The 25411-nt window shown below is 51.9% G+C and overlaps 1 protein-coding gene across 1 annotated transcript; it reads right to left on the reverse strand.

The window, feature by feature from the left end:
* Positions 1-651: 651 nt before the first annotated feature.
* KLRG2 (killer cell lectin like receptor G2) lies at positions 652-18702 on the reverse strand. The gene is made up of 5 exons (XM_079931597.1): positions 17122-18702; positions 10771-10872; positions 9899-10044; positions 2307-2410; positions 652-1824 (listed from the first exon to the last, which is right to left on the reverse strand). Exons 1-5 carry the CDS (start codon positions 17903-17905, stop codon positions 1704-1706), a joined length of 1257 nt encoding a protein of 418 aa, XP_079787723.1. The 5' UTR covers positions 17906-18702; the 3' UTR covers positions 652-1703.
* Between the last annotated feature and the right edge of the window lie 6709 nt (positions 18703-25411).

Here is a 25411-nt window from a genome sequence, read left to right on the forward strand (position 1 = left end):
CAGCTCCACCCAGATCAAGATCTAGAGCATTTCAGCACCCCTGAATATTCCCTGGTCCCCCTGCCCAGTTAATACTCCTCCCCCCAGACCAAGACAACTACTGTCCTGACTTCTATCGGCATCAGATTAGTTTTAAGGCAACCACTTTAAATGATTTTTGCCATCTCTTCTAGTATTTGTTTCCACATTTCTAAATAATAAGTGCACACTGCTATTCCTTCGTTTGCCAACTCTGGACAGTAACTAGGAGCTTCCTACTTCGGCAGGTCAAAGGTCACTTTCTTACTCCCCTTCCCCACCAACTGAAGCTGAAAAACTCTCTGATTTCCAGGCCCCAGCATCACACCACCCACACTGGGCACCTGGATCTTTTAAGCTCCACAGGCGATTCTAAACAGCGCCGAGCCCAGAGGGCCCCAAGCTGGTGGCCCTGAAGCTGACATTAAACCAGCCTGACACCACCAGACACGGACGTTCGCCGAGAAGGGCTTTGAAGCGAGTTCAACCTGAGCATGTCATCAAGCTCTGGGGTTAATCTGTAGTTGAAATAAAAAGAAAGCCATGAGAAACACCAGAGTGCGTCTAAGATTTTTATTGCCTGTCAGGTGTGCTCTTAGCACTCTCCATCCGTTTCTCCCGGGCAGCCCCGCACTCTGTACGAGCTCTTAGTTCAAATGGACCAGTAAAGGTTTCTCTGAGGAGCTCGGACACCTGGTCTGCCTTTAAAGAGGAAGGCTGGTTTGCACATGACTGGCACCACGACCAGAGGCCGGTACAGTCAGTCTCCTGTCCTTTGAGGAAGTCTCTCCAGGCTGGAGGCTAAGCAAACCCTCCCCCCACCTTGCTGCCACTCCCTCCAGGCCGGAGGCCCTTCACTGAACCTCAGTGGGAGACACCTTCAGGCTGCGGTCCTCACAGTTGTGGCAGGAAGAGCAGCCTCACGCCTCCCCACATTTCTGATTTCCTTTCTCCCTCGGACCCCAAGCTTTGTGGTGGCTTCGCCGGCCAAGAGGGGGTGTGTCCTCTCTGCGTCCTCCCAGCCTTGGGCATCAGCTGGCCGGACGCCCCGCCAGTCCCACACGCCAGTCACCGCAAAGAACCTTACTCTCTGCCAACCCCCGGGGTGGGGACAGGACCCTCCTTCCTCTCTCCTCCGGGGTGGCCACGTCTCGCGCGCTGCCCTCTGGATGCTGTCGGCGTGCGTGGCCGCCTGGAAGTGGCCTGTGTAGCAATAATGTCATCGCTGCCAAATTCCAAGGCCACGAAATGGGAGACTCACTTCCTGGGCTCGATGAGAAGCCAGGCTGGGATCACCTGTGACCGTTCATCCTTTTTGTCCCTCTAGGCCTGAAAGGGTGCACACCTGTGACTAGGCAGGTTCAGTGGGAGAATGAGAAGTGGCCGTTTTAATGAGGGAGAAACTGAGGCTCAGAAGGAAAAACGCAAAACCAAAAAAACCCACAAGGTCACAGAACAAATCCGCTTCAGCAGCTGGACACTCAAATGGGCGCTCAGCCGCGGGGCCGCAGAACGTCTCCTATCCCGGGGATGCGACCTCCCTGCGCCAGGAGTCCGCTCCCTGCTTCGCCGAGGCGGGGCCACTGAGCAGAGCGGGGAGACCTGGAGGCCTGGGTCCGGGGAGGAGGCTGCCCCGGCTCTCAGCCTGGCCTCCCCCAGCAGGCTCAGGGCGGGCAGAACCCAAGTCACTTGGTCCCCCTGGCGCAGACCCAGGGTCTGGGGGAGGCACAGTCCGAAGCCACGAACTTGCCTCCCTCCAGGCCCCCGCAGTTGAGATCCGGTTCTTGCTGGTCTTCCTCCGGGAGTCTGGAGAAGGGCGAGAGGAAGGGAAGGTACTCAGGCTGACGGGCCTTCCCAGCCCTTGTGCCCGCTGCCTGGGTACCGCTGGGATCGCTGCATGGAGCCCGGGGGGGGGGGGGGGTCTGGAAAGAGCTCTGAGGCAGGAGTTATGATGATGTGCCCCGCCTCTTGCCCCAGGGAGTCAGCTGTGTGGCCCTAGGCAAACCACCAAACCTCTCTGAGCAGCACTCCCCTTATCCATAGAACATGGTGACAGTCCTTCTTGGGTGAATGCGTGGGACCCAAACAAGGGATGGGGTGATGAGGACTAAATGAAACCAAGGGACATCCTAGGCTGGGGGTGGTGCAGGGGGGTGAACCTGGCACGTGGAGGGGAAGCCCTCCAGCCCCTTTGGCGCCTGCTGTGGTATCACGTGGGTCACACTGGGGGCCCAATGCTAGCGTGTTGGGGAAAGAGGGGCCGCCCACCCAGGCCCACGGTCACTCACAGCTGGGGTGGCAGAGGGGTCCCATCGATCCAGTGCCAGCCCTGGGGGCCTCGTCGGGCCCCCACCCAGGAGTACTTGGTGACTGGGTATCTGCTCAGGAAGTCCTGAGAGAGAGAAAAGCAGCTCGTCATTCTTCTCGGGCCACTGATACGGCTCACCTGGGGCTTCCGTCCCCCTACCCCATCCCCCATCCCAGGTTTCTGCAAGTTCCCAGTTCCACAAGCTAGAGAAGCGACTCATCCCTCCCCAAACACCAGGAATTGGGAAGCTGTATTAGGTGCTTGCTGGTTGACAGGCATTGTGCTCAGGACTGAGGACCAGAAATGGGGGCAATCCCATCTCAGCCCTCCCCAAGGCGAGACAGGACGTGATCGCCCATCCCCACGAGCAATGCACGATGGGTACTGAGCGGACAGAGAAACGAGGCAGCTCAGAGAAGAGGGGGTGAAGGGCATGAGCAAAGCTGGGAGCCTACAAAGCAATCCAGGTGACAAACAGCAAGTAGCCTCACTGGGCAGGAGAAGAGCGCTAGGGTTGATTAGGCTGCAGAGGCGGCCAGGGAGCAGATGGTCAACAATGCAGTCGCCAGCAAGAGCATAAACTACACTGCATTCGTTCCGGAAGTATTATGGAGACCATTCAAAATAAGGGTGAGTATGAAGTCCCTGGGGCAACATGGGGAAAAGTCATAGTACATGAAGGGTTATAGTAAGTGAAAAAGCTAAAGTAAAGTTGTGGCATGGACTTCCCTGGTGGCGCAGTGGTTAAGAATCCGCCTGCCAATGCAGGAGACACGGGTTCGATCCCTGGCCTGGGAAGATCCCACGTGCCGCGAGCAACTAAGCCCGTGCGCCACAACTACTGAGCCTGCGCTCTAGAGCCCGTGAGCCACAATTATTGAGCCCGTGTGCCACAGCTACTGAAGCCCACGCACCTAGAGCCCGTGCTCCACAACAAGAGAAGCCACTGCAATGAGAAGCCCGCGCACCACAATGAAGAGGAGTCCCCGCTCGCCGCAACTAGAGAAAGCCCGCGCGCAGCAACGAAGACCCAACGCAGCCAAAAATAAATAAAAATAAAATAAATAAATTTATTTAAAAAAATAAATAAATAAAAATAAAGTTGTGGCATGATTATAAGAATGAAAAAATGTGTACGCACATGGGCGCAGACACACGAGGAACAACAAAAAGCAAAACAAGTATGTTAGAGAGCTAGCGGAGATGCTTTTTTCTTTTAAATAATTGTCCCCAGCGTCATCTTATTTTTAGTAATGAATTAAAGCAAAAAATTGTATTTAAAAAGTTTCAACTTGGAAAAAGATGTTTCAATATTGTAAGTCCTGGTGCAGGGGACTGGTGGATAGAGGTGGGGACAGTGGTCCACACCAGCCCAGTCTTTCCAGAACATAATCTGTGCTACAAAAAAAGAGTGGCAACACAGTTCCTATTGCTCGGACGGGTAATTCCACTTTGGGGAAGAAATCCAAGTACATAAAGGGGAGAAAATGAACTTTCGCAAAATTATCACACTGCTATTTGTAAAGAAAAAATGGAAACCACCCAAATGCTCTGCAGTCAGGAAATAACTAGGCAGATTCTGGGACATCAACATGATGGAAACTCACAGAGCTGTTAAAGATGATGAGCACACGGAAGATGCAGTTACGCAAGGAAACGTGGATACAAAATCACGCCGAGTGGAAAAAAGCAGACCACGCCAGCGAGCCCACGCCGAGCAGCACACATTCGCGTTAGTGACGAGAAGGGACATAGATTTGATGTATGTTCAGTTCTTCCCTAGGAAAGTGTTTATGTTGACAGAGACAAAACCTCTATATTTAACCCTGGGGATTAGAAAGCAAGCACCACGTGATGCCCATCCCCTTGGTGACACTCCTATTTGTCCTTGAGGTCTCAGTTTAAAGGTCACTTCCTGTAGGGACACGATTCTGACCCCCTCCCCTGGGCTGCCTCAACCTTCACAGTTTAGAGCATGGTGTGTGGCATTTGGCTGGCTGGCTTCCTGGTCAGTGTTCAGTATCAGACAGTGAACTTGGTGAGCGCCGGGTGCCTGCCCTATTCACCACTGACCACGACAGCCCAGCACATAGTAGACCAGCTCAACAAAACTGGCCCCCCTCCCCTGTGTCACTGCCAATAACCAGCAAGGGCCACAGGTAACAACCGGGCTGTCAGGCCAGCCCTGCTCCCAGAGGTGTTGGTGCAGACGTTCAAGAGAACATCAGCTGGTCAACAGCTGGGAGAAGAGCCAGAAGGAACTTCCAGACTGAAGGGTGCCAACCTTACCCCTTCTGAAATCCCAAAGGCCAGACTGCATCAGGCGCACGTACAGCCTCTCCTGGGCTGGTCATTTCCTCTCTGGCTGGACTCCACAGGCTGGGGCCCTTGGGCAGGGTTGGGTGGGAGCTTTGGAAGGGATGAGAAGGAACCTGGGCTGGGTTTGAGCTGCGAGTCAGAGGGCACAGCAGCTCCAAGCATCTCACTGCCGTGGCTGCAGCAGACTCGGGGCTCCTGCTGGCCAGCCCCGACCTCCTGGCAGCAATCAGCTGCCTGATCGGGAAGACACACCAGAGCTTGGAGCTCCTCCCAGGGCCGAGAAGGGGGCTATCACTGCAGAGTAGAGCTTTGGGGCTAGGCCACCCCATATTCAAATTCTGGTCCTGTGACTTGCAAGCTAAGTGACCCTAGTTAAGTCCCGACCTTTCAGAGCTTCAGCGTGGTCCTCTGTAAAACGGGGAGATGTTTTGTGCACACAGCCAAGGGCATGTAGTACACACTCATTAAATGAGGCGCCTCCAGTCTGTTGGATGGTGTACAAAGCTTCGTGTCCGACTCCAACATATGTGACCTCATTTGATGCCTTGGCATTGCCAAGGTGATCCTTCCCTTCTCTCTGTCCTACCCCAGGCCATGTGGCTCTCCCTCTGGGCCTCCTGGTGACAGGAGCCATGGCCTGTCCCCACCCAGCTCCACCCACTCCATTCTGTCTTTTTCCTTGCAGCTCAGACACCATTAACCTGTTCCCATTGTTAGCAAAAATTATGGTGTGGGAAAAGCATTGCCTGGAGATATAAGTAAATTCTAGAAACTTCTGTGTAATTTATGGCTCAAAGGACTGCTCCGTAATGGCACAGGTATCTGGGGCCTCCATCTACTCCAGCTGGTGCATCTCCAACTTTGCCACCAACGTGGGGGGAGGGGAATGTGATCCTGAGCAGAATTTACCTGAACTCTCATATTTTACGTATTAAAATTAAGGTAAATTGTTTTCCATCCTTTCATACATTTCTTTTTAAAAAACTGTGGTAGGGCTTCCCTGGTGGCGCAGTGGTTGAGAGTCCACCTGCCGATGCAGGGGACACGGGTTCGTGCCCCGGTCTGGGAAGATCCCACATGCCGCGGAGCGGCTGGGCCCGTGAGCCATGGCCGCTGAGCCTGCACGTCCGGAGCCTGTGCTCCGCAACGGGAGAGGCCACAACAGTGAGAGGCCCGCGTACCGTAAAAAAAAAAAAAAAAAAAAGTAAAAAACTGTGGTAAAATATATATATAAAGTTTACCATTTCAACCATTTTTAAGTGTATAATTCAGTGGCGCTAGGTTCATTCGCACTGTTGTGGGACTATCGCCCACCCCCATCTCCAAAACTTTTTCATCTTCCCCAACTGAAACTTTGCACCCACTATACAACTCCCACTTCCCCCTCCCCTTGGCAACCACCACTCTACTTTCTGCCTTCAAACATTTCTGCTTTAATATTTAAATGTTTTAAACTACTTAATTTTCTGAATCCTATGATATTTATTCGTGTTTTCATCTTTCTGCACTCAAAACGTGGCTTACAGTCAATGTGTACGTTTCAGGAAGCTTCTTCCTTCCCCGACCCTGCAAAACAAAGCTGACCTTAAAGCAATGGCCAGTGAGTCTAATGACTGACGGCACAGAGGCACTGAAACTCGCTCCTTCCTCTAACCTCTTGGGGGGACGAGACATGTCTATCCTGGGGCTGCGCGTCCTACTGGCACCTTGGCGTGTCCCTGGGGTCTCGCATCCCAGCTCGTGGAGCCTGGCCTCTGCCAGCGGCCCAGCCCCTCTGCCAGCGGCCAGCCTGTCCTCCGCTGCTCTTCCCCACACCTGCCTTGGTGCCTTCTGCAGCTTCTGGCCCTTGTCCAGAACTCAGCAGGACTCCAGAGCTCCACGGTCCTCATATTCTGGATTTCAACTGCCTGAGACCCAAATCTTCACTTTGGTCTTTTTGCAAGGGGCTTTTTGGAAGCTCCTTTTTGGAAAAAGCTTATCCAAACTTTGTGATATATTTTCTGAATATATACTTGTGTTACAAATGATTGATCCTGTTTGCTTAGTTTTAAAAGAATTCAAGCTCCGTTTGCGATGTGGGTAGTTCGGCTCATCTCCCCTCTTTGAGGACCCCCAGCCACAGGGAGGCCATTTGTTCAGCCGATGTCCGAGGTCATGGTGGACTGAACCTGTCTGATGAGAGGCCCGAGGGCAGGGAACTTTTACTTCACCAGTTTTCTGATGACACTTGCTGTGCTCAGTGGGTCTGACTCAGGAGATGGGCCGCTAAGTCCCTGCCCAGCTCGCCCCCCTCGTCGGGTCCAGGCACTCTCTAGGGACTCACCAAGTTCCCACTGGCCTTCATTTTGTAGATGCAACCAGGCTGGGTTGGGCAGAAAACATTACATTCTGATCTCTTGCCTCCATGGGCTACCATTACGCTAGTATTTCCCCCAATCATAGTGCATACTATTTGTAGGACATTTAGACAATTTAAAAAAGCTTTAAAGAAGAAGGAAAATAATCGCTCATAATCTTGACTCCAGTGATAACTGCTATTAATATACTTCCGTTCAGTATGTTTTCTTTGCATATATATTTACCATATTGGGATCACACATGACTTTTTTCAATCTACATTGTATCTTTTTCATTTCCCCATGTTTTTTGGAAAAATGTGTTATTCCTGGTAATAAAATAATCCATGTTCATGTAAAACATTTTCTCCAGCAGATTTTTATATCCACTTCATGAGAATTCTCCCAGAGAAAAGAAAACTACAGAAGCTGCCTTCCCTGCAGTGTGGGGTGGAATACCTTTGATTTTAGGACTGGGCAGGAAATGAAATTTCATATGTGAGAAAATCTTAAGTAAAATTATCAACTCAAATACAGAAGTATTTTGGGAAGAAAAAAATCCTGGCTAAATAAACCTTATTACAAGAGGCCAAGAATTTAAAAAATAATAATAATAACCACAAGATTAAAGGAGGAAACATAAAAGATATTACCATCTTAATGTATGCAAAAAAAATCCAATGAAATTAGACTCATTCATGCTTAAAACTCTTAGTAAAACAGGAACAGAAGGGAACTTCCTTAAATAATAACATAAGGGGGAAAAAAGGATATAAGAATGGGAGGAGATAACAGCAGATGAGAAATGTCAACAAAATTTTGGAAGCTGGACAACATTGATTGGCTTAGCGGACCCAAGAAAGCCTAGTGATTTTTCAAGGAAAGGGTGGAGTGGGAGGAAGCTGAGAAACATGCTAATTTGTATTGAGAAGCCCCAAAGTGCTCAAATATTAGAGGCAAGGTATAGGAAAATGCCAAGGCACAGAATAAAAAGCACTTGCATAAAAGAAGAGATAATGCAGGGAGCAGAAGAAAACTTCCAAAACACTATAATTACTATTTACAGTGAGATAAGATGCTTCATCCTTGAAACAGGAACAGGACACCATACAAAAGGAACATTTGAAGAACCAAAAAGAGTTCTTAAAATTACAAATAAGGCAGCAGAAATAAAAATGAAGAAAAAGACCCACAAAGGACTATTATTGTTAAATTTCAGAACACTGAATAAGAACAAAGGTGAAGACCCTGAAAATTTCCAGAGTTTGGGGTAGGGGGGCTGGTAAGAGTCACATACAAAGGGTTGGGAATCAGCGTGAATGAGACTTCTTAGTGGTCGGACTAAAAGGTGGAAGGCAATGGAGCAAAATCTGCACAATTCTGGAGGTAAACTATTTCCAACTTAGAAATCTGTACCCAGCCAAGCTATCAATCAAATGAGAGGTTAGAATAAAAGTATCTTTAGACATGAGAGATCTCAAATGTCTTCCAGCAAATTTATAGAGGGTGTGCTTTACCAAGAAAAGACATGGAATCTAGGAAACGGGATCTCACACAGGAAAGAGGCAAAGGTATATTGAGGATGAAGGTAAAAAGAAATTCCAAGTCAATAGCTGGGTAGCAGGCCTCGTGAGCAGCCAGTCCAGACTGAAGCAAGAGACAGAGGATTCTAGGAGGCTGTCTGTCCATCTCCTGAACTAGTTTTTAGTTTCCCGGTTTTTTTTTTTTTTTCTGGTCCACGCTGCCCTGCCCACCTTGACCTTCAATCACATATTCCTGTCATATATAACCAGAGCATCGTGCACCTTCCCTTCATAGCATAGATCAATATAGTAATTAAACATCTATTTCTAAGATTTCCAGATTACTCTCTGCCTCACTCGCTGCTCTTAGTCACGTGAAGGTGGAGGCTGGCTCTTCATGGAATCCCCAGTGCCAAACGCAGTGCAGGTGCTCAGTAAATGTTTATTAAGGCACTGACTGAAAGAATGGTGCTTTTTCATGCATATTAGAACAGCTAATATAAATTCTTGGCACCTGCCCTAAGTTAGATAAAATTAAGCCAAGGTTTGGATCCAGTTTATCGGTCCTTTTTTGTAGCCACCCTCAGACCCACTGACTGGATTATTATTCAGCAAATATTCACTCCTCCCCCTCCACCCCCAGGGTGGGAGTGGGGCATGGAGTATACTACCCTGTCCCTTTGATGTTGGGCTTGGCCATGTTATTTGCTTTGCCCAACGGAATGTTAGCACATATGACATGAGAAGTCCTCAGTTCTTGCCCTCCTGCCATTTTTCTTACAAAGAGTTTCTCTCAAGAAGAAGGACGCGAGATTCATGGAGCAAACACAAGCCCAATCCACGGGCTCAGGCCAAGCGCAGCCAGTCTGCATCCCGAAGCTGAGCTGTCCTGCCAGACTCAGCCCACATTAGCCCATCCACGGGCCTCCCACAGACCAGCGATCAAGAGAGAGATGCCTACTGTCTTAAGTCACTGACTTTTGGGGTGATTTGTTACCCAGTATTATTATAGCAATACCTGACTGGAATACCCACTAAATGTAATTTATTTTCCAGACCACCTCTCAGAGAGTACACGTGTGTCTCTCCCACAGACCGGCCAGCACAGACTTGTTCCTGAGCTCACTGTTAAGTGCTTGGTCACCAGGTTGGATGGGAGCATCTCCGCTCCAGCCCTCCCCAGCTCCACTTCCACTTCTTAGAATGAAGAGCAAACTGAACATCTTGGAGACCTGATGTCTGGTCCTCCTGCATGTCACTTTATTTCTCCAGGCCTTGGTGACTTTTTCTATAACACAGAGTTGGACTAGATCTTTGAGGTTCCTTCTAGTACTGAGAATCTAATCTGTAATGATAACCACGCCCCTCTCCTGCCCACCTCCCCCGCTCCTCACCTGGGTGTGTCTCAGCAGGGGGAGGGTAGCATGGTGGGCTGAGCAGAAAGCCTGGCTGGCCTCCCAGGCCTCAGCTTCGGCAGAGAGGTAGTAGCAGTGCTCCATGGACCACATCCAGCCCTGGGGGCATGGCTGGCACCTGGCCCCTGCAGCACAGAGACCACCAGTGAGTGCAGGGTAAACAGTACAGAGCTGAATGTGTGGATGTTCAAAAATCGGGGAGGCGGGGGCGGACTTCCCTGGTGGCGCAGTGGTTAAGAATTCGCCTGCCAATGCAGGGGACACATGTTCGAGCCCTGGGCCGGAAAGATCCCACATGCCGCGGAGCAACTAAGCCCGTGTGCCACAACTACTGAGCCTGTGCTCTAGAGCCTGCGAGCCACAACTACTGAGCCCACGTGCCACAACTACTGAAGCCCGCATGCCTAGAGCCCACGCTCCGCAACAAGAGAAGCCACCGCGATGAGAAGCCCGTGCACTGCGACAAAGAGTAGCCCCCGTTCGCCGCAACTAGAGAAAGCCCACGTGCAGCAATGAAGACCCAACGCAGCCAAAAATAAATTAAAAAAAAAAAATCAGGGGGCAAATCTGGAGGCATGGAACTGGCAAGCCTTGGAGGGGTAAGCAAGGCGGGCAGGCCCTGGGAAGGCTGCACAGCTTGTGCACAAGGCCTCTCCAAGTGCAGGCTGTGTCCACAGAAGGAAGGGGCTCTTCTCCCTTACCTCTGCTCACCGAGCCCTGTGTCTTCACGCTGCATCTGTGTGGGGGGCATGTCTTTTTCTAATTCTCACAAAGGAGCTAGAAGGACTAGACACCCTGCTGGGGGAGCAGGGGAGGAGAGGGGGAGGAGAGGGGACGGGGAGGTCCCATACCTGCTCTCGAGGCCAGGGCCACAATGGCCACCGTAGACACCGCCAGGAGCACGGCCATGACTGCCAGGGCCCAGCGCAGGGACCTCATGTACATGGGCAGCCCTGCGGGAGGGGAGGGGACAACCAGGAGACACAGGTTAGGAGATGGTCCCAACTCAGGACCATGCTGACTCCTATACCATCAACATGCCCACCTCATCGCCCACCCTCAGGCCCAAGACACCAGGATAATCCACTCAATTTGGGTCCAAACCTCATACCTCGGAGAAAACTGCTAGAAGATATTCCACTTCTTAAATAACTAGAAGACGTAAGATTCTCTTCAAGAAAGAAAGTGGCTAAGAACCATGTATTGAGCATCTGATGTGCATTAGACATAGGGCACAAATAGCTCCAAGGATGGGGCAAGGGCCCCGCACTCAGGGAGCTAACGGGACAGGCAAAGGTAGCAGGAGATCAAACTCCACACAAGAGAGGAACGAAGGCTAGGTTCAGAGTTCGACAGACCCCCAAATTCAAGTTCGAGTCCTGACTCTATGGGCCCCTCAAGTGTTCTTGGTGGTTTTCCTTTTAACATTGGAATCACATCTACCTCTTCTATCTCTCCAGGTCACTAGAGGCCACTAACGAAGCTTCACACAGAGAGCGCCTTTCGGGCTGCAGAGCGCTAGACGGATGTGAGTTGTCAGCCGCCCAAGGACCTAGGGGACCAGATGGCTGGAATGAGGCTGTGGAGGCGAAAGGAAGACAGGAGGACACTCCAGGTGGGAGGAAGGGTGCAAAGGCTCAGAGACAGAACATGTTCAGGGACTTCCCTGGCAGTCCCGAGGTTAGGACTCTGTGCTTCCACTGCTGGGGGCCCAGGTTCGATCCTGGTCAGGGAACCAAGATCCTGCAAGCTGTGCTGCGTGGCCAGAAAAAAAAAAAAGAACACATTCCGATGCCACATCCTGCCCTGTAGATGGAGTAACCAGGGAAGTCAGAGGGGAAAACTCGAGGAGTAGAACATAGTAAATGCTTAATCACAGCCAGAATTATAAGCAGCTTTCCACCTGGAAAGACACACCCATCTGAAGTAACTGAGCACTCAGAACTTGACCTCTGCCACGACTCAGGCGTGAAATCAATCAGAGCAAACACCTCGCTGCAAGGGGCCCAGGACCCACCCAAACCTTGGGGATGAGGGTCAGGAATGCCACAAAATCAGTGTGAGGGTCCTAAGAACTCAATCATTATATTTCCCGAAGCCTGAAACAGCAGGCGTTAGTCTGTGGCAAATATTCCATTACTTTGAAAAGAGTAATTCCATTTAAAAGACCATGGACATTGTATATACCCACCACCCGATTTCCTGTTTGTATCTGGGATTGACATCTCCAGGGTCACACCCTCTGCTGCTTTTCCTCACTGCTCATCCCATCGTCATTGTCTACATTTCAACTACCTTTCCCACCCCACAACTGAAACACCTTCTGCTTCCTCCTAGTCAAATCCCATGGCTGGGGTGGAGCCAGGTTTTGTGCGACTTAGTTTATCCAATGGGGGCAGGGGGGCATCTTAAAAAATGAAATACAGGGACTTCCCTGGTGGTGCAGTGGTTAAGAATCCGCCTGCCAATGCAGGGAACACAGGTTTGAGCCCTGGTCCGGGAAAATCCCACATACCGCAGAGCAACTAAGCCCGTGCGCCACGACTACTGAGCCTGCGCTCTAGAGCCCGTGAGGCACGACTACTGAAGCCCACGTGGCACAACTACTGAGCCTGCGCTCTAGAGCCCTCGAGCCACAACTACCAAGCCCCCGTGCCACAACTACTGAGCCTGAGCTCTAGAGCCCGTGAGCCACAGCTACTGGAGCCTGCGTGTCACAACAACTGAAGCCCGCGCGCCTAGAGCCCGTGCTCCACAACAATAGAAGCCACCGCATTGAGAAGCCCACGCACCGCGACGAAGAGTAGCCCCCGCTCACCGCAACTAGAGAAAGCCCGCGTGCAGCAACGAAGACCCAACGCAGCCAAAAATAAATAGATAAATAAAATAAATTTATTAAAAAAAATAAAATACAAACTTCCAAATACAAAGTTCAGCACAGGGGCTCAAAGGGCTCCTGCCAGTGAGAGGCCTGCTTGTGTCACTGCCTCCAGGTCCATCTACTTCGGCCGGTGGCCTCTGCTCTCCCGGCGGAGCCTGACCATGCTGGACATCACCTCTCCCAGCTCCACTTCCTCCAGGCACTGAGAGCATTCTTCCTCTGAATGGACCCCTCCTGGCACCATCCCAGACTGCCAGGCGCTTTTGTTTTCTCCTGCCCAGACTGAGGACTGCTGGAGGGCAGGGTCAGGATGGCCGTTTCCTCACATCTTCCACACCTGATGTGTTGAGTACAATGTGACAGGCGGCAGCAAGGCTGGACAACCACTGAGATCCAACTGCCGCTCCCCTTCCCCGGACGGGGATGGGACTAAGCGCTTCTGACATGTGCTTGCACTCTGAGGTTAGTGCTACTCATTGAGTAAGGATTTACAGAGCACTTAAGTGCCAGGTGCTGGAAATTCAGTGAAAGGCTAGACTGTCACCTGCCATGGCCCGCGGGGCTCAGAATCCAGGGGAGCATACTTACAAGAGGGATGCTGGAGCTGGGCAGCACAAGGGCCCGTGGAGCATGGAATAGGGATACCTGATCTTGCCTTGGGGACCAGAAGAGGTGACTCTGAACCAACGCCTAAAAGGGAATAGTCTCCATTTGAGGATCCAGCTCTTTCCCAGTTTTATTTCTTTATTTTTTAAATTAATTATTATTTATTTATTTATTTGGTTGCACCGGGTCTTAGTTGTGGCAGGCGGGCTCCTTAGTTGTGGCATGGGAACTCTCAGTGGCGGCACGCATGTGGGATCTAGTTCCCTGACCAGGGATTGAACCCGGGCCCACTGCACTGGGAGCACAGTCTTAACCAACCGTGCTACCAGGGAAGTCCCTCCCCCCCAGTTTTAGGCTCTCTGCAAAAGCCAATTTCTCTTCTGGGCTGAGGGCTCCCATATAGAACATTCCCTGAGTCCTTGATTCTTCAGTTTACACCTGGACAGCGCCTCTGGGACATCTGCCCCAAAAAGCAAGGGAAGAGACAAAGCAGTGACGTCTCCAACCCTCTCCACAGTGGTCTCCTCCCTCTTGGGTTCACAAGGAGGGGACATGAAACAGCTGGGTGGCAGCATTACCGCACTGGCCTGGGCAAGTCCCTGAGCCTGTGCCCTAGTGTGCCCTCTTCTTGTAACCAGCTTGATCTAGGCGGTAAAGGCCACCACAGGCAGAAACCACAATGCAGAGATCCTCATCCAAGCAGCCTCCCTCAGACCAAGCTTCAGCCAGGAACTTGAAAGTTCTTTAATCCCACACTTCCCAGAGAGGAAGCGCAAAGCATCAAGTGTCTGCATGCACCCTGCAGTATTTCCTGCCCGGCATCTCCCTCCCATGACGTCATTCCTCTCCACACCCCCGGGTTACCTGCCTCATGTCCAGAGTACTGTTTCCACGTGGCAGCTCTCCCTAACCATCCAGTCCCAAAGTCTGCCTCTCCCCTGGACACTGGACACTGCTGACCACATCTTCCAGAAACTCTCCTTTTTCTGCTTCTCTGCATCCTGATTTTCTTCCTACCACCTACATTTTCCTTTCCCAGTCTGTGGCTGGCTCCTCTTCCTTTTTTTTTTTTCCGGCTGTGCTACACAGCATGGAGGTGTGCAGGGGGTGCAGAGTCTTAACCACTGGACCGCCAGGGAAGCCTGGCTCCTCTCCCTTTAAATGACATCACTACCTGGAACTCCCAAATGTACCTGCTTATTTCTCCCACGCCTCTTCCCCCATTCTCCATTCTGCAAGGACAACCCAATCAATCCATCATTCAGCTACCCAGCTCAGCAACTCGGGAATCATCCCCACTCTTCCTGTTAGCGCATCTTCATCAGGGCAGTGGCCCCACTCTCTAATTCAACCTTTGAACACTCCCTCCCACCTCTGCCATAGATCAAACCTTCATCGGCTCTTGCGGAACTGGTGCTATCACCTCTTAAGGTCTCCCTTCCTTCAATTTCATGCCTGTCCTGACCTTCCTCCACAGTGCTGGCAGAGCTCACTTTCTAGAATAAAAATCCAACCATGTTACCTCCCCACGACTCACTTCCTTGAGTCCTCACTTCCTTATCATCCCACCCTTTTAGTCACAGACTCTCCTATTATTAATCTGATTAAAAAAAAGCTACAAACTTGGGCTTCCCTGGTGGTGCAGTGGTTAAGAATCCGCCTGCCAGTGCAGGGGACACGGGTTCGAGCCCTGGTCCAGGAAGATCCCACATGCCGCAGAGCAACTAAGCCCGTGCGCCACAACTACTGAGTCTGCACTCTAGAGCCCGCGAGCCACAACTACTGAAGCCCACGTCACACAACTACTGAAGCCCGCGTCCCTAGAGCCCGTGGTCTGCAACAAGAGAAGCCACCGCAATGAGAAACCTGCGCACCGCAACAAAGAGTAGCCTCCGCTTACCACAACTAGAGAAAGCCCGCACGCAGCAACGAAGACCAAACACAGCCAAAAGTAAATAAATAAAATAAACAAATTTATTTTTTAAAAAAAGCTACAGACTCATTGTGGTGGACAGAATAATGTCCTCCTAAAGAAGTCCACGTCTTAATCCTTGGAACCTGTGGATATGTTAGGTTACAAGGCACAGAGGAATTAAGGCTGCAGATGGAATTGAGGTTGCTTATCTGCTGACCTTGAGATGGGTAGACTATACCGAATTTCTGGGTGGGTCCAATGTCATCACAAGGGTCCTCATAAATGGAAGAGGGAGGCAAAAGGACAGGACAGCCCCAGAGATGGCAGTGGAAAGGTTCAGCCTGACACTGGCTGGTTTTTCTCTTTTTTATTGGCTGCGTTGGGTCTTCGTTGCCGCGCACGGGCTTTCTCTAGTTGCAGCGAACGGGGGCTACTCTTCGTCGTGGTGCGTGGGCTTCTCATTGCGGTGGCTTCTCTTGTTGCGGAGCTCGGGCTCTAGGCGCGCGACCTTCAGTAGTTGTGGCACGTGGGCTCAGTAGTTGCGGCTTGCAGGCTCAGGAGTTCTGGTGCATGGGCTTATTTGCTCCGCAGCATGTGGGATCTTCCCGGACCAGGGCCCGAACCCATGTCCCCTGCATTGGCAGGCGGATTCTTAACCACTGCGCCATCAGGGAAGTCCTGGTTGGTTTTGAATATACAGAGGACCATGAGCTAAGGAACTCAGTCGCCCTCAGCTAGAAAAGGCAAGGAAACAATCATCTCCTAGGGCCCCCAGCAGGGATCACAGCCCTGCCATCTGGCCTTTAGTCTCTTGAGCCCATATCAGACTTCAGACTTACAGAACTGCAAGATAATAAATTAGTGCCATTTTAAGCCTCTAAGTTTGTGCCAATTTGTTACAGCAGCACCAGAAAACGATACACCTCTCGTGCAGAAAATGTGCTCACACCCAACTTTGCAAAAGTCCCCGCGTGATTAGAGCCCCTGAACTCTACCATGTCTAAGAACCCCTGGCATACAGGCCCTCGGGGTTTGGAGCCTGTCTAGCTGACCGGTCTCCTCTCAACCGGTCAAGCTTTCAGCAGGTTGTCTGCTGGGGAGGCCTCTAGGCCCTCCAGCCAGAAGGCGCGCTACCACCCCCAACTCCTACTCAGCTTTCAGGGCTTTAGCTGCAGGAAGCTTTCCCATGCCCTCAAGTTCACCAGCCACTCCCTTCTGGTTCCTTGTCCAGGATTTTTGTATTTTTCAGGCTCTTTCTTCTTCCCTGCAAGTCGCCACCCGCCACGCGGCAACAAAAAAACTCACACACACCCTAGCACAGTCTGGCCCGAAGTCCCCACGCAGTAGCAGCAGTAGCTGCTGAATGGATGAGTGTTAGGGGTCAACTGGTCCTCAATATACGAGAGGGAAAAAAGGAGTCTGGACCTGCGAGAGATCGGCGAGCCGAAGCAAGGAGTCGGGAGACCGCGGTGCTGCCGGGCCGCCACCGCCGTCACGTGATCCTGAAAGACCTCCCCTCGCCTGGAATTCCTTCCACCTCTACTTCTCAAAGACGCTGCGCACACCAAGAGCGAACGGGAAAGTTCTTGGAGGGTCGGGGAGGGAGAATAGCGGTTTTATTCTTTTACTGCCAACAAGTTGGATTATAATTACGTAGACCAAAAGTTACCGACTCTACGCCAGAGAGGCCGGGTGGGGTTCCTCCGCCGCAGTGGCCCAACGCTGGGTGGGTAGCAGGCGGGCCTCACGTTAGTCGACCCCCACCCGAGAGCGCGGCTCCCGGCGCCGGCGCGCGCTTACCTACGAGCTTTATGACGCGGGACAGCTTCTTGTCGCCGTCCATCTCGGCGTGGAGCACGGCGTCCTCCTTGCAGCGGCAGCGGCACGTGGGGGATCCCGGGGACTCCGCGCGCCCCTCGGCGGGACCGGCCCAACCCTCGGCGTCGAGGTCGCGCTCCGTCTGGGCTGCGGCCAGCGGCGTGCCACGGCCCCAGGTGCCTCCCGGAGACGGGGTCAGCCGCAGGAGCGGGTGCGCTGGGGAGGCGTGATGGGAGAAGGCCGGCGATTCCGGCACCGGGACGGTGAGGAAGCGCGTGGAGGGCGCCGGCGAGGGCGCGCAGCTGCTGCCGGCCGCGCCCACGGACTTCACGCGCACGTCCACCTGCAGTTCCATGGGGGCCCAGGCGCCCCGAGCCGGCTCACCGGGCGCGGCCCTGAGCATCTGCTCTGCCCCCGGCGTCTCGCCGTCCCGGGGCTGCTCAGCCGCGGCTGGGCCCGGCGACGGCAGCTCCGGGCTGGCCGACTCCTGACGGCGGAAGGCGCTGTAGCCCGGGCTGGATGGCAGCAACCGCAGGGGCGCGGGTCGAGGCGAGGGCAGCTTCTTCCCGCCCGACAGGTCCTGGCCCGCGCGCGCCTCCTCCTTCACTGCGGGAGCCAGACTCGGGCTGCTCTCGGGACTCTCAGGGCGTCTTTCCTCCGCGGGGACCTGGGGCTGCTCCAGCTCCGGGACCCGGCTTCCCAAGGGCTCCATTGGGAACTCGGCTCCGTCTTGGTCTTCCCCCGACGCCGCCCGGGCTCCCTCCATTTTATACGCGGAGCAGCCGAGAGGTGCCGAGCGGGATGCACCCGGGCCCAGGTAGGGAGTTAGCTTCGCCTCCCGGGTCGGGACTGGTTCCGACGAGTCGCTCTAAACCGTCAAGCCACGCCCCTCTCCGTCGCCACACCCACTTCCTCCTCCGAGCCAAGGACCCGGCTGGGATTGGCTGTGGCTCGGGTTCTGTTGGCCACGCCCCTTCAGGCCCCGAGCCTCGCCTTTACTTGGCGAAGGAGAAGAGAGGGGCAGAAGGGTCTGGCTGAGGGGTTACCCAGAAAGAGCCGGGAGACGGGTAAGGGGGAGCCCAGAGCGCAGACCCTTCTCTCTTCCTTGTCCCTGGCCCCACCCATTTCCCCCTCCAGCCCTCTGCCATCGTGCTGATTTTTGAGAGTTAGGGAAGGAGCGGCACACCTAGAGGACTCCCCCAAGGCAGAAGTCCCAGAGACCTGTACTCTGGAGGCCTGACTCCTACTGGGCTAACTCAATAAAGACTGAGAAATGAATAAGCTTGAAAATGTGTATTTTCACGGCGGGAGAAGCCTGGTCCCCTGCCAGCCTGGTGTGGAGGACAGGGTTCCCAGCCCTGACCAGTAATCTGAATACCATGAAAAAAATACAGATTCCTGGCAGACTCCACCCAGACCTACTGAATCTCATAAGGGGATAAGGCCAATTTTTAACAAGTGCCCCAGGATAGGATTGGCAGATAAAATACAGACCATTCGGTTAAATCTGAATTTCAGATAAATAAATAAATAATAGTGTTTTTGTTTTTTGTATAAGAACGTCCCAAGTGCTCCGTGGGATATACTTATATTTAAAAAGTATTCGTTATCTGAAATTAAAATTTAACCTGCCTCCTATATTTTTATTTGCCAAATCAGGCAACTCTACCCCAGGGACTTCTGCTGGAGTGATCTTGGTAGCAGCATTTGGAAAGACCACAGACTCGCTACTCCTGAGAGACGGGAAGGAAGCAGGATGTGGAGGGGAAGGATCTTAGGAGGGGAGGTAAACTACTGCAAAGGATGCTCCCTGAAGACAAGCAACTGAGAGAAAAAGTCCAGCAGAAAGAAAGCACTATATGAAAACACTTTATGTTTAATCTCTACCAACCCCAGGCTATGTATTTAATGTGGGGATATATATATATATGCCTGAAAATGCATTTAAAAAGATGTGGAAAGATAGATACATACCAAAGTGATAATACTAGTGGATTTTGCTGTAGATTGTCTGGGCTGGGGCAGGGGGGAACGTCTAGGAGACTTAACCTTATCTGCAATGTTTCCACTTTCTAGAAACAGAAGGTATTTATGTATATTCTTACATAAAAATTCAATTTTTAAAGAGATGGCATATAGTAAGTTATTTTTTTAGGGCTAATAAAGATTACTAAAAATATGAAAATAGTTCAAAAAGTATATAAAATATAAAGGAAAGGTCTCTTCTGTCCCTCTATTTCACCTCTCAGAGTCAGCCGCTGTCCCTGTTGAGATGGGCTGCTTGTTCATTTCCAGTGTGGACAGGAGCTGAGAGGGGAGCATCCTGACTGGCTTTCCTGCTTAAATATCTTCGCCTGGGATGACGATCATCACCTATGTAGTTTATAAAATCAAAGACTTCTTATCTTCCACGTGTTTTGGCTCAGAGCGAGTCCGCGAGGAAAACATGATGTGCGTCACTGTGTCACGGTCCCTAAGAGGGAGACGCCAAGGCCTGGCTCCCCCGGCCACAGCCCACCACCTTGGGCTGGGCTCAGACTCAGAGGCACCCAGGGCCATCTAAATTCCATCTTGAATTTGAACTGTAGACCACAGTGCCTGTGGGAAGTTGGTGGCGCGCACTGGCGCTGAGGGGTCACAAGCGGGGAGACCGAGGGCAGCAAGAGAAGTGGGCTCCACATGCTTGTGATACAAAGTTTAAATATTACAGAAAGACACACTGTAGAAAGTGAAAGTGCCCAGGATTTCATGCCCCAGAGACATCTGTTATTAACATTTCAATATACAGTCTTCTGGATGTCTTTTCTATGCATACACTGACCTCGATTGCTATTATACGTACATATATTTTGTTTCCAAAACTCCACTCATATTAAATGCATACCTATACATGATTTATTTAAGCAGTCTCCTCCTGGTGGACATTTGGGTTGTTTCCTTCTGCGTGACATAGTTCCTGCAGTGCTGCAAATGCTACAATTATAATTCAGTGACCATCCTTCTACATCGTTTTAAAAAATCACTTCTTTGATGATATCTTCAGAATAGATTAATTAAAATGGAACCAAAGGGTGGTCACAATTTCAAATTTGATGGACAGGGCCCAAATGACCCAGATTACCCACAAGAGGCTGAGCAAATGAAGGATGAGAGAGGGTCGTCCACACAGCATCACCAGGACTTGATATTTCCATTCTCCTTAGTCTTTACTAATCTGATGGGTGAAATTTCAACTTGAATTTCTTGAGTTATGAATGAGGTTGGACATACCTTTCTTTTTTTTTTTTTTGGCTGCATTGGGTCTTCCTTGCGGTGCGCAGGCTTCTCCTGTTGTGGAGCACGGGCTCTAGGCACGCGGGCTTCACGAGTTGCAGCACGCGGGCTCAGTAGCTGTGGCATGTGGGCCCTACAGCACGCAGGCTTCAGTAGTTGTGGTGCACAGGCTCAGTAGTTGTGGCTCACAGGCTCTAGAGTGCAGGCTCAGTAGTTGTGGCACACGGGCTTAGTTGCTCCGCGGCATGAGGGATCTTCCCAGACCAGAGATCGAACCGGTGCCCCCTACACTGGCAAGCAGATTCTTAACCACTGCGCCACCAGGGAAGCCTCCTGAACATACTTTGTTAATTGTGTTACTGAGAAGTCTCTGCCAGTCTCAGGGCCTGTGAAGAGGGCCATGGAGATTCCCTCTAAGGCCCGTTCCAGATCACCGGTTGGTTCCAGGAAGTGGCTCAGCAGGCACCCTTGTCACGCCCTCCCGGAGTTCACTGCTCCAGGAGGCTGATGGTACCGGGGCCACCTGAGCAAACTGAGGAGTTGTAAGAGCATAAACTGAGCCATGGCTGGCTGCTCCTAGAGAGGAAGCAAACACGCCCAGCCCCGGCTCTTGGCCGATGTCACCCCCTGTGGCATCCTGAGCTCTTCTAGGGTCCTTGGATGCACAGGTGGTGGCGGAGGGAGGTCTCTGCACCGCCAGCTCCCTGGCACGGTCCATCCTCAGCTCACATTCCACCTGCTCAGAGGCTCAGGGGCAGCCAAGCCAGTGTGGCACTCCCACCCCCGGGTCCCTGGTCCCTCACCTGTGACTGTCTTCATAGCACTCGGCACTGTCTTCGGCCAACGTGTTCACATATTTGTTTCATTGTTTACTATTTGTCTCCGGCCCTCTGGCAGCCACTGCTGTAACCCCAGGACAGTACCTGGCAGGCCCATCCCCGGCTCTTGGCTGATGTCACCTTGGTGACATATTATGAATATTTATGAAATAAACATTGCCGAATGGGGCGCTGTGCAGGGTACTTGACATACCTTGTCTCATTTCTTCTTTTTCTCCCCCGATTTTTCTCTGACAAATTTTAAACATTAAGAAAAATAGAAAGCACACACAGCGAACTCTTAAAGACCCTCCACCTGGACTCAACAGTCAGCATTTCATCATATTTGCTTTGTCTTTCTCTCCATGCTAATGTACTTTTTGTTGCCGAACCATTTGAATGTGCTTCAGACCTCGCGAAACTTGTGCCTTAAATACTTCAGCATGTATCGCCCACGAATATAGTATTCTGCAGAAGTCCATACCATCCTTACACCAAGAAATGAGCAAGTACTCCATGCTAGATGATATTACAGAGACCGTATTTAAATTCCCCCAATTTTTTTCAAACTAGGATCCAATCAAGTTTCACACAGTGCATTCGGCTGTTATGAGTAAATACTCTTCACAATAACTCGGTGAGGAAGACACTAAAATTCCTTCTTTACCGGAAACTGAGAGTGAGAGAGGTTGAGGTACTTGCCAGGGTCACAGAACTCCTAAGTGGAAGACTCACGATGCCGTCATGCATCTGCGACTGCCAAACACGTCTTTTCTCCCCGTTTCCTGCATCTTGTTCCCCTCGTCCTCTGGGCTCTTGGAGGTTTCTTTCCCAGACTCTGGTCCATGCAAGTCATGGGCTGGGGCCAAGGAGCAGGAGTTGACCTAGTTACTCAGCAGCCGGGGCCTCGCTTTCAAGTTCCTCCAGCCACCTCCTTACCCCGATCTTATCCCTGTTGTTCTCTGGGACATTAGCCTTCTGCTGGGAGGGACAAGGCATCCTGTTTCTGCCTCAGTTATTTAGTGAAGGATCCGCTTGCAGCTAGAGGAGAGACAAACGTGAATCCAGTGGAGGAACAAACGGTGGCCTTCAGTCAGGTGAGCAGGTAAAGGTAAGGCTGCAACGGGGGTGAGAAAATATTCCACCTGGACGCGTGCAAGCTCATCCAAGGAGACTTGGAAGCCGTAACAGGACAGGAAAACAGCTCCCTGAGTCACCGTCTGCTTGCTCCCGGCATGTCGAAACAAAGATCCTCCCTTGCTGGGAGCGCCATCCCGGAATCTGCTACAACGCAGTGCACTGGGGCTTGGGAGTTACTGACCTGTGTGAATAGACGGCCCTGATGAATAGATAGTAACACTGTCTATTGAGGCACACCCAGCTGATCTCTCTGGGTCTGGGGCTCAACACCCGGAAAGACCTGGATGGGAGCAGTGCAGGGAACAGGAGACAGGGGCAGAAAGAGATGAGGGGGGACAAAGGGACATGAGTGCAGAAGCAGCACCCCCCAGCGCCCACCAGCACCCACCGCCTCACACCGCTGCTACGCAAAAGACTTCATCAGGCTGCGTGGGACCCCTAGAGCCACAGTCTGAGAGCAGCAAAAGGAGAAGACAGCAGCGCCCAGAAGCACCTCGGTGAGCGGCATCCAGATGTGGAGGACCCCCCCGCCCCCCACCGGGAGCCAAGTCAGCCCGCCGCAGAGGAGACTTCCTAGCGAGTCCTCGGGCATCGGGATCTCCCAAGTCAAAGCACGCCTCGCGAACTCTAAACAAAGTCCTAGAGTATATAACTAGGAAGGCTGACTAAATGTGGATGTTAAGTCTAAGCTAAGATGTTAACAGCTGGAGCATGTGTATTTCAAGACAAAGGTGGTAACTATTTATATAATCAGAAAAAAAAAGCCGTTTTCAGGAAAAAGAGGGATGGAGAAAAAAGTGGAACATAAGAAAATGTCTCCCAAATACAAGAATTTGGCAAGTTTTTCCAGCACTGCTTGATACAGAGACACACCAGACATTCTAGTCCCCTGAGACGCGGGGGACCCTTGCCTGCCCCGTGCGACCTGCCGCCAGTGGTGGTGATAACCTATCACTGGCAGTCCCCATTCCTAAACTGTTAGGGAAACACTGACTGAAACCGCCTGCCCTGGCCGGGCCAAGACAGTAACAATTTGCATGAGTTATCTTACAACAGGAGGTCCTGGTAAGGAACACGGAACCAACAAGCCACCACCAACCAGAAGAATACGGGAAAGGTCAAAAGGAGAGAGGAGACGCCCGTCCACATGTCCTACCAACGTCCCAGAATCCTCCTCGCTGGAATCCACCTTGGTTGAGCGGTTGCACGTGCCACCAGAAAGGACCCTGAGCCAGAGTGACTGGCCAGAGACAACCCGGAAACTAATCCCATCACCATGAAGCCCGAGACTGCGAGCCACGTGGCAGAGCAGTCCTCCTGGGTTCCCTTACCAGCTCCACCTGGGCGCCCCTTCCCGATAAAGTCTCTTGCTGTGTCAGCACGTGTGTCTCCTCGGACAATGCATTTCCGAGTGTTAGACAAGAGCCCACTCTCGGGCCTTGGAAAGGGTTCTCCTTCCTGCAACAAAACTGAGGCCCGGAACCGAAGGGCGGGGAGGGCCAGCTGGGAAGGATAAGGGGTCCCTCAACACTACTGTGCAGGTAGCTGGTAAGTTTGGGGCACAGCTCTCATCTCTCATCAGCCTCCCCGTCTAACCCCTTAGTACAGGGCTCTTCTGCCTCCCTGGCCTTCTGCCCTGTTTCCCACTGAGACCCTCTGGAGGTCTCAGCCTCATGCTCAAGCCTGGCCCAGCTGTCAGTGCCTTGATGGGTCCTGGCCACCCACCCTCCTCTTATGGACTCAGACAGCTGAGCGCTTTAGCCCATGGTGAAAACTCACCATTGAAAACCATCTCGGGACTTCCCTGGTGGTGCAGTGGGTAAGACTCCATGCTCCCAACGCAGGGGGCCCGGGTTCGATCCCTGGTCAGGGAACTGGATCTCGCATGCCGCAACTAAAAATTCTGCATGCTGCAACAAAGATCCCCCCCACGGCAACGAAGATTCCGCGAGCTGCATCTAAGTCCCGGCGCAGCCAAATAAATAACTAAATACACAAATACATAAATAAATAATAAAAAAGGAAAAACCTTATTAAAAAAGAAAAAGGAAAAGAAAACCATCTCACCCCCACTTAGACTGGATCCTGCCTGGTCTAGAGTTTACTATTCTCTTGTGGTCTGAGTGGTCCCGTCACTAGGGCTCCATCATCTATCTTGGTGGCTCCAGCTCCTGTTCTGCCTTTTCTTGGCTTCCTCCCTTCAAGGAGCTCCCTGCAGCCAGGAGCGGGGAGCCATGTCCACAGTACCTCCCCCACCATGTGTCAATAGTCTTGAATTCTGGTATATGTGTGATTTGGTGACCACCAGCCTGGTTTTTTTTTGTTGTTGTTGTTTTAAGATGTTGGGGGTAGGAGTTTATTAATTAATTTATTTTTGGCTGTGTTGGGTCTTCGTTTCTGCGCAAGGGCTTTCTCTAGTTGTGGCGAGCGGGGGGGCCACTCTTCATCGCGGCGCGCGGGCCTCTCACTATCGCGGCCTCTCGTTGCGGAGCACAGGCTCCAGACGCGCAGGCTCAGTAGCTGTGGCTCACGGGCCTAGTTGCTCCACGGCATGTGGGATCTTCCCAGACCAGGGCTCGAACCTGTGTCCCCTGCATTAGCAAGCAGATTCCCAACCACTGTGCCACCAGGGAAGCCCCAACAGCCTGGTTTTTCAGACGAGAGTCCAGAGATCTCCAGGTTCAATCACTGTGTCTGGGGAAACACCATCTGCGATATTGCATTTTATAAGAAATATAGGGGCTTCCCTGATGGCTCAGTGGTTGGGAGTCCGCCTGCCAATGCAGGGGACATGCGTTTGACCCCTGGCCCTGGAGGATCCCACATGCCGTGGAGCAACTAAGCCCGTGAGCCACAGCTGCTGAAGCCTGTGCGCCTGGAGCCTGTGCTCCACAACAGGAGAGGCCACCACAATGAGAGGCTCACACAGCACAGGGAAGAGTAGCCCCCGCTCGCCGCAACCAGAGAAAACCTGCACGCAGCAGCGAAGACCCAACGCAGCCAAAAATAAAATAAAAATTAAAAAATTAATAAAAAAAAAA

This window comes from Stenella coeruleoalba (assembly GCF_951394435.1).
Source record: "Stenella coeruleoalba genome assembly, chromosome: 9".
In the NCBI taxonomy this organism is placed as follows: Eukaryota; Metazoa; Chordata; class Mammalia; order Artiodactyla; family Delphinidae; genus Stenella; species Stenella coeruleoalba.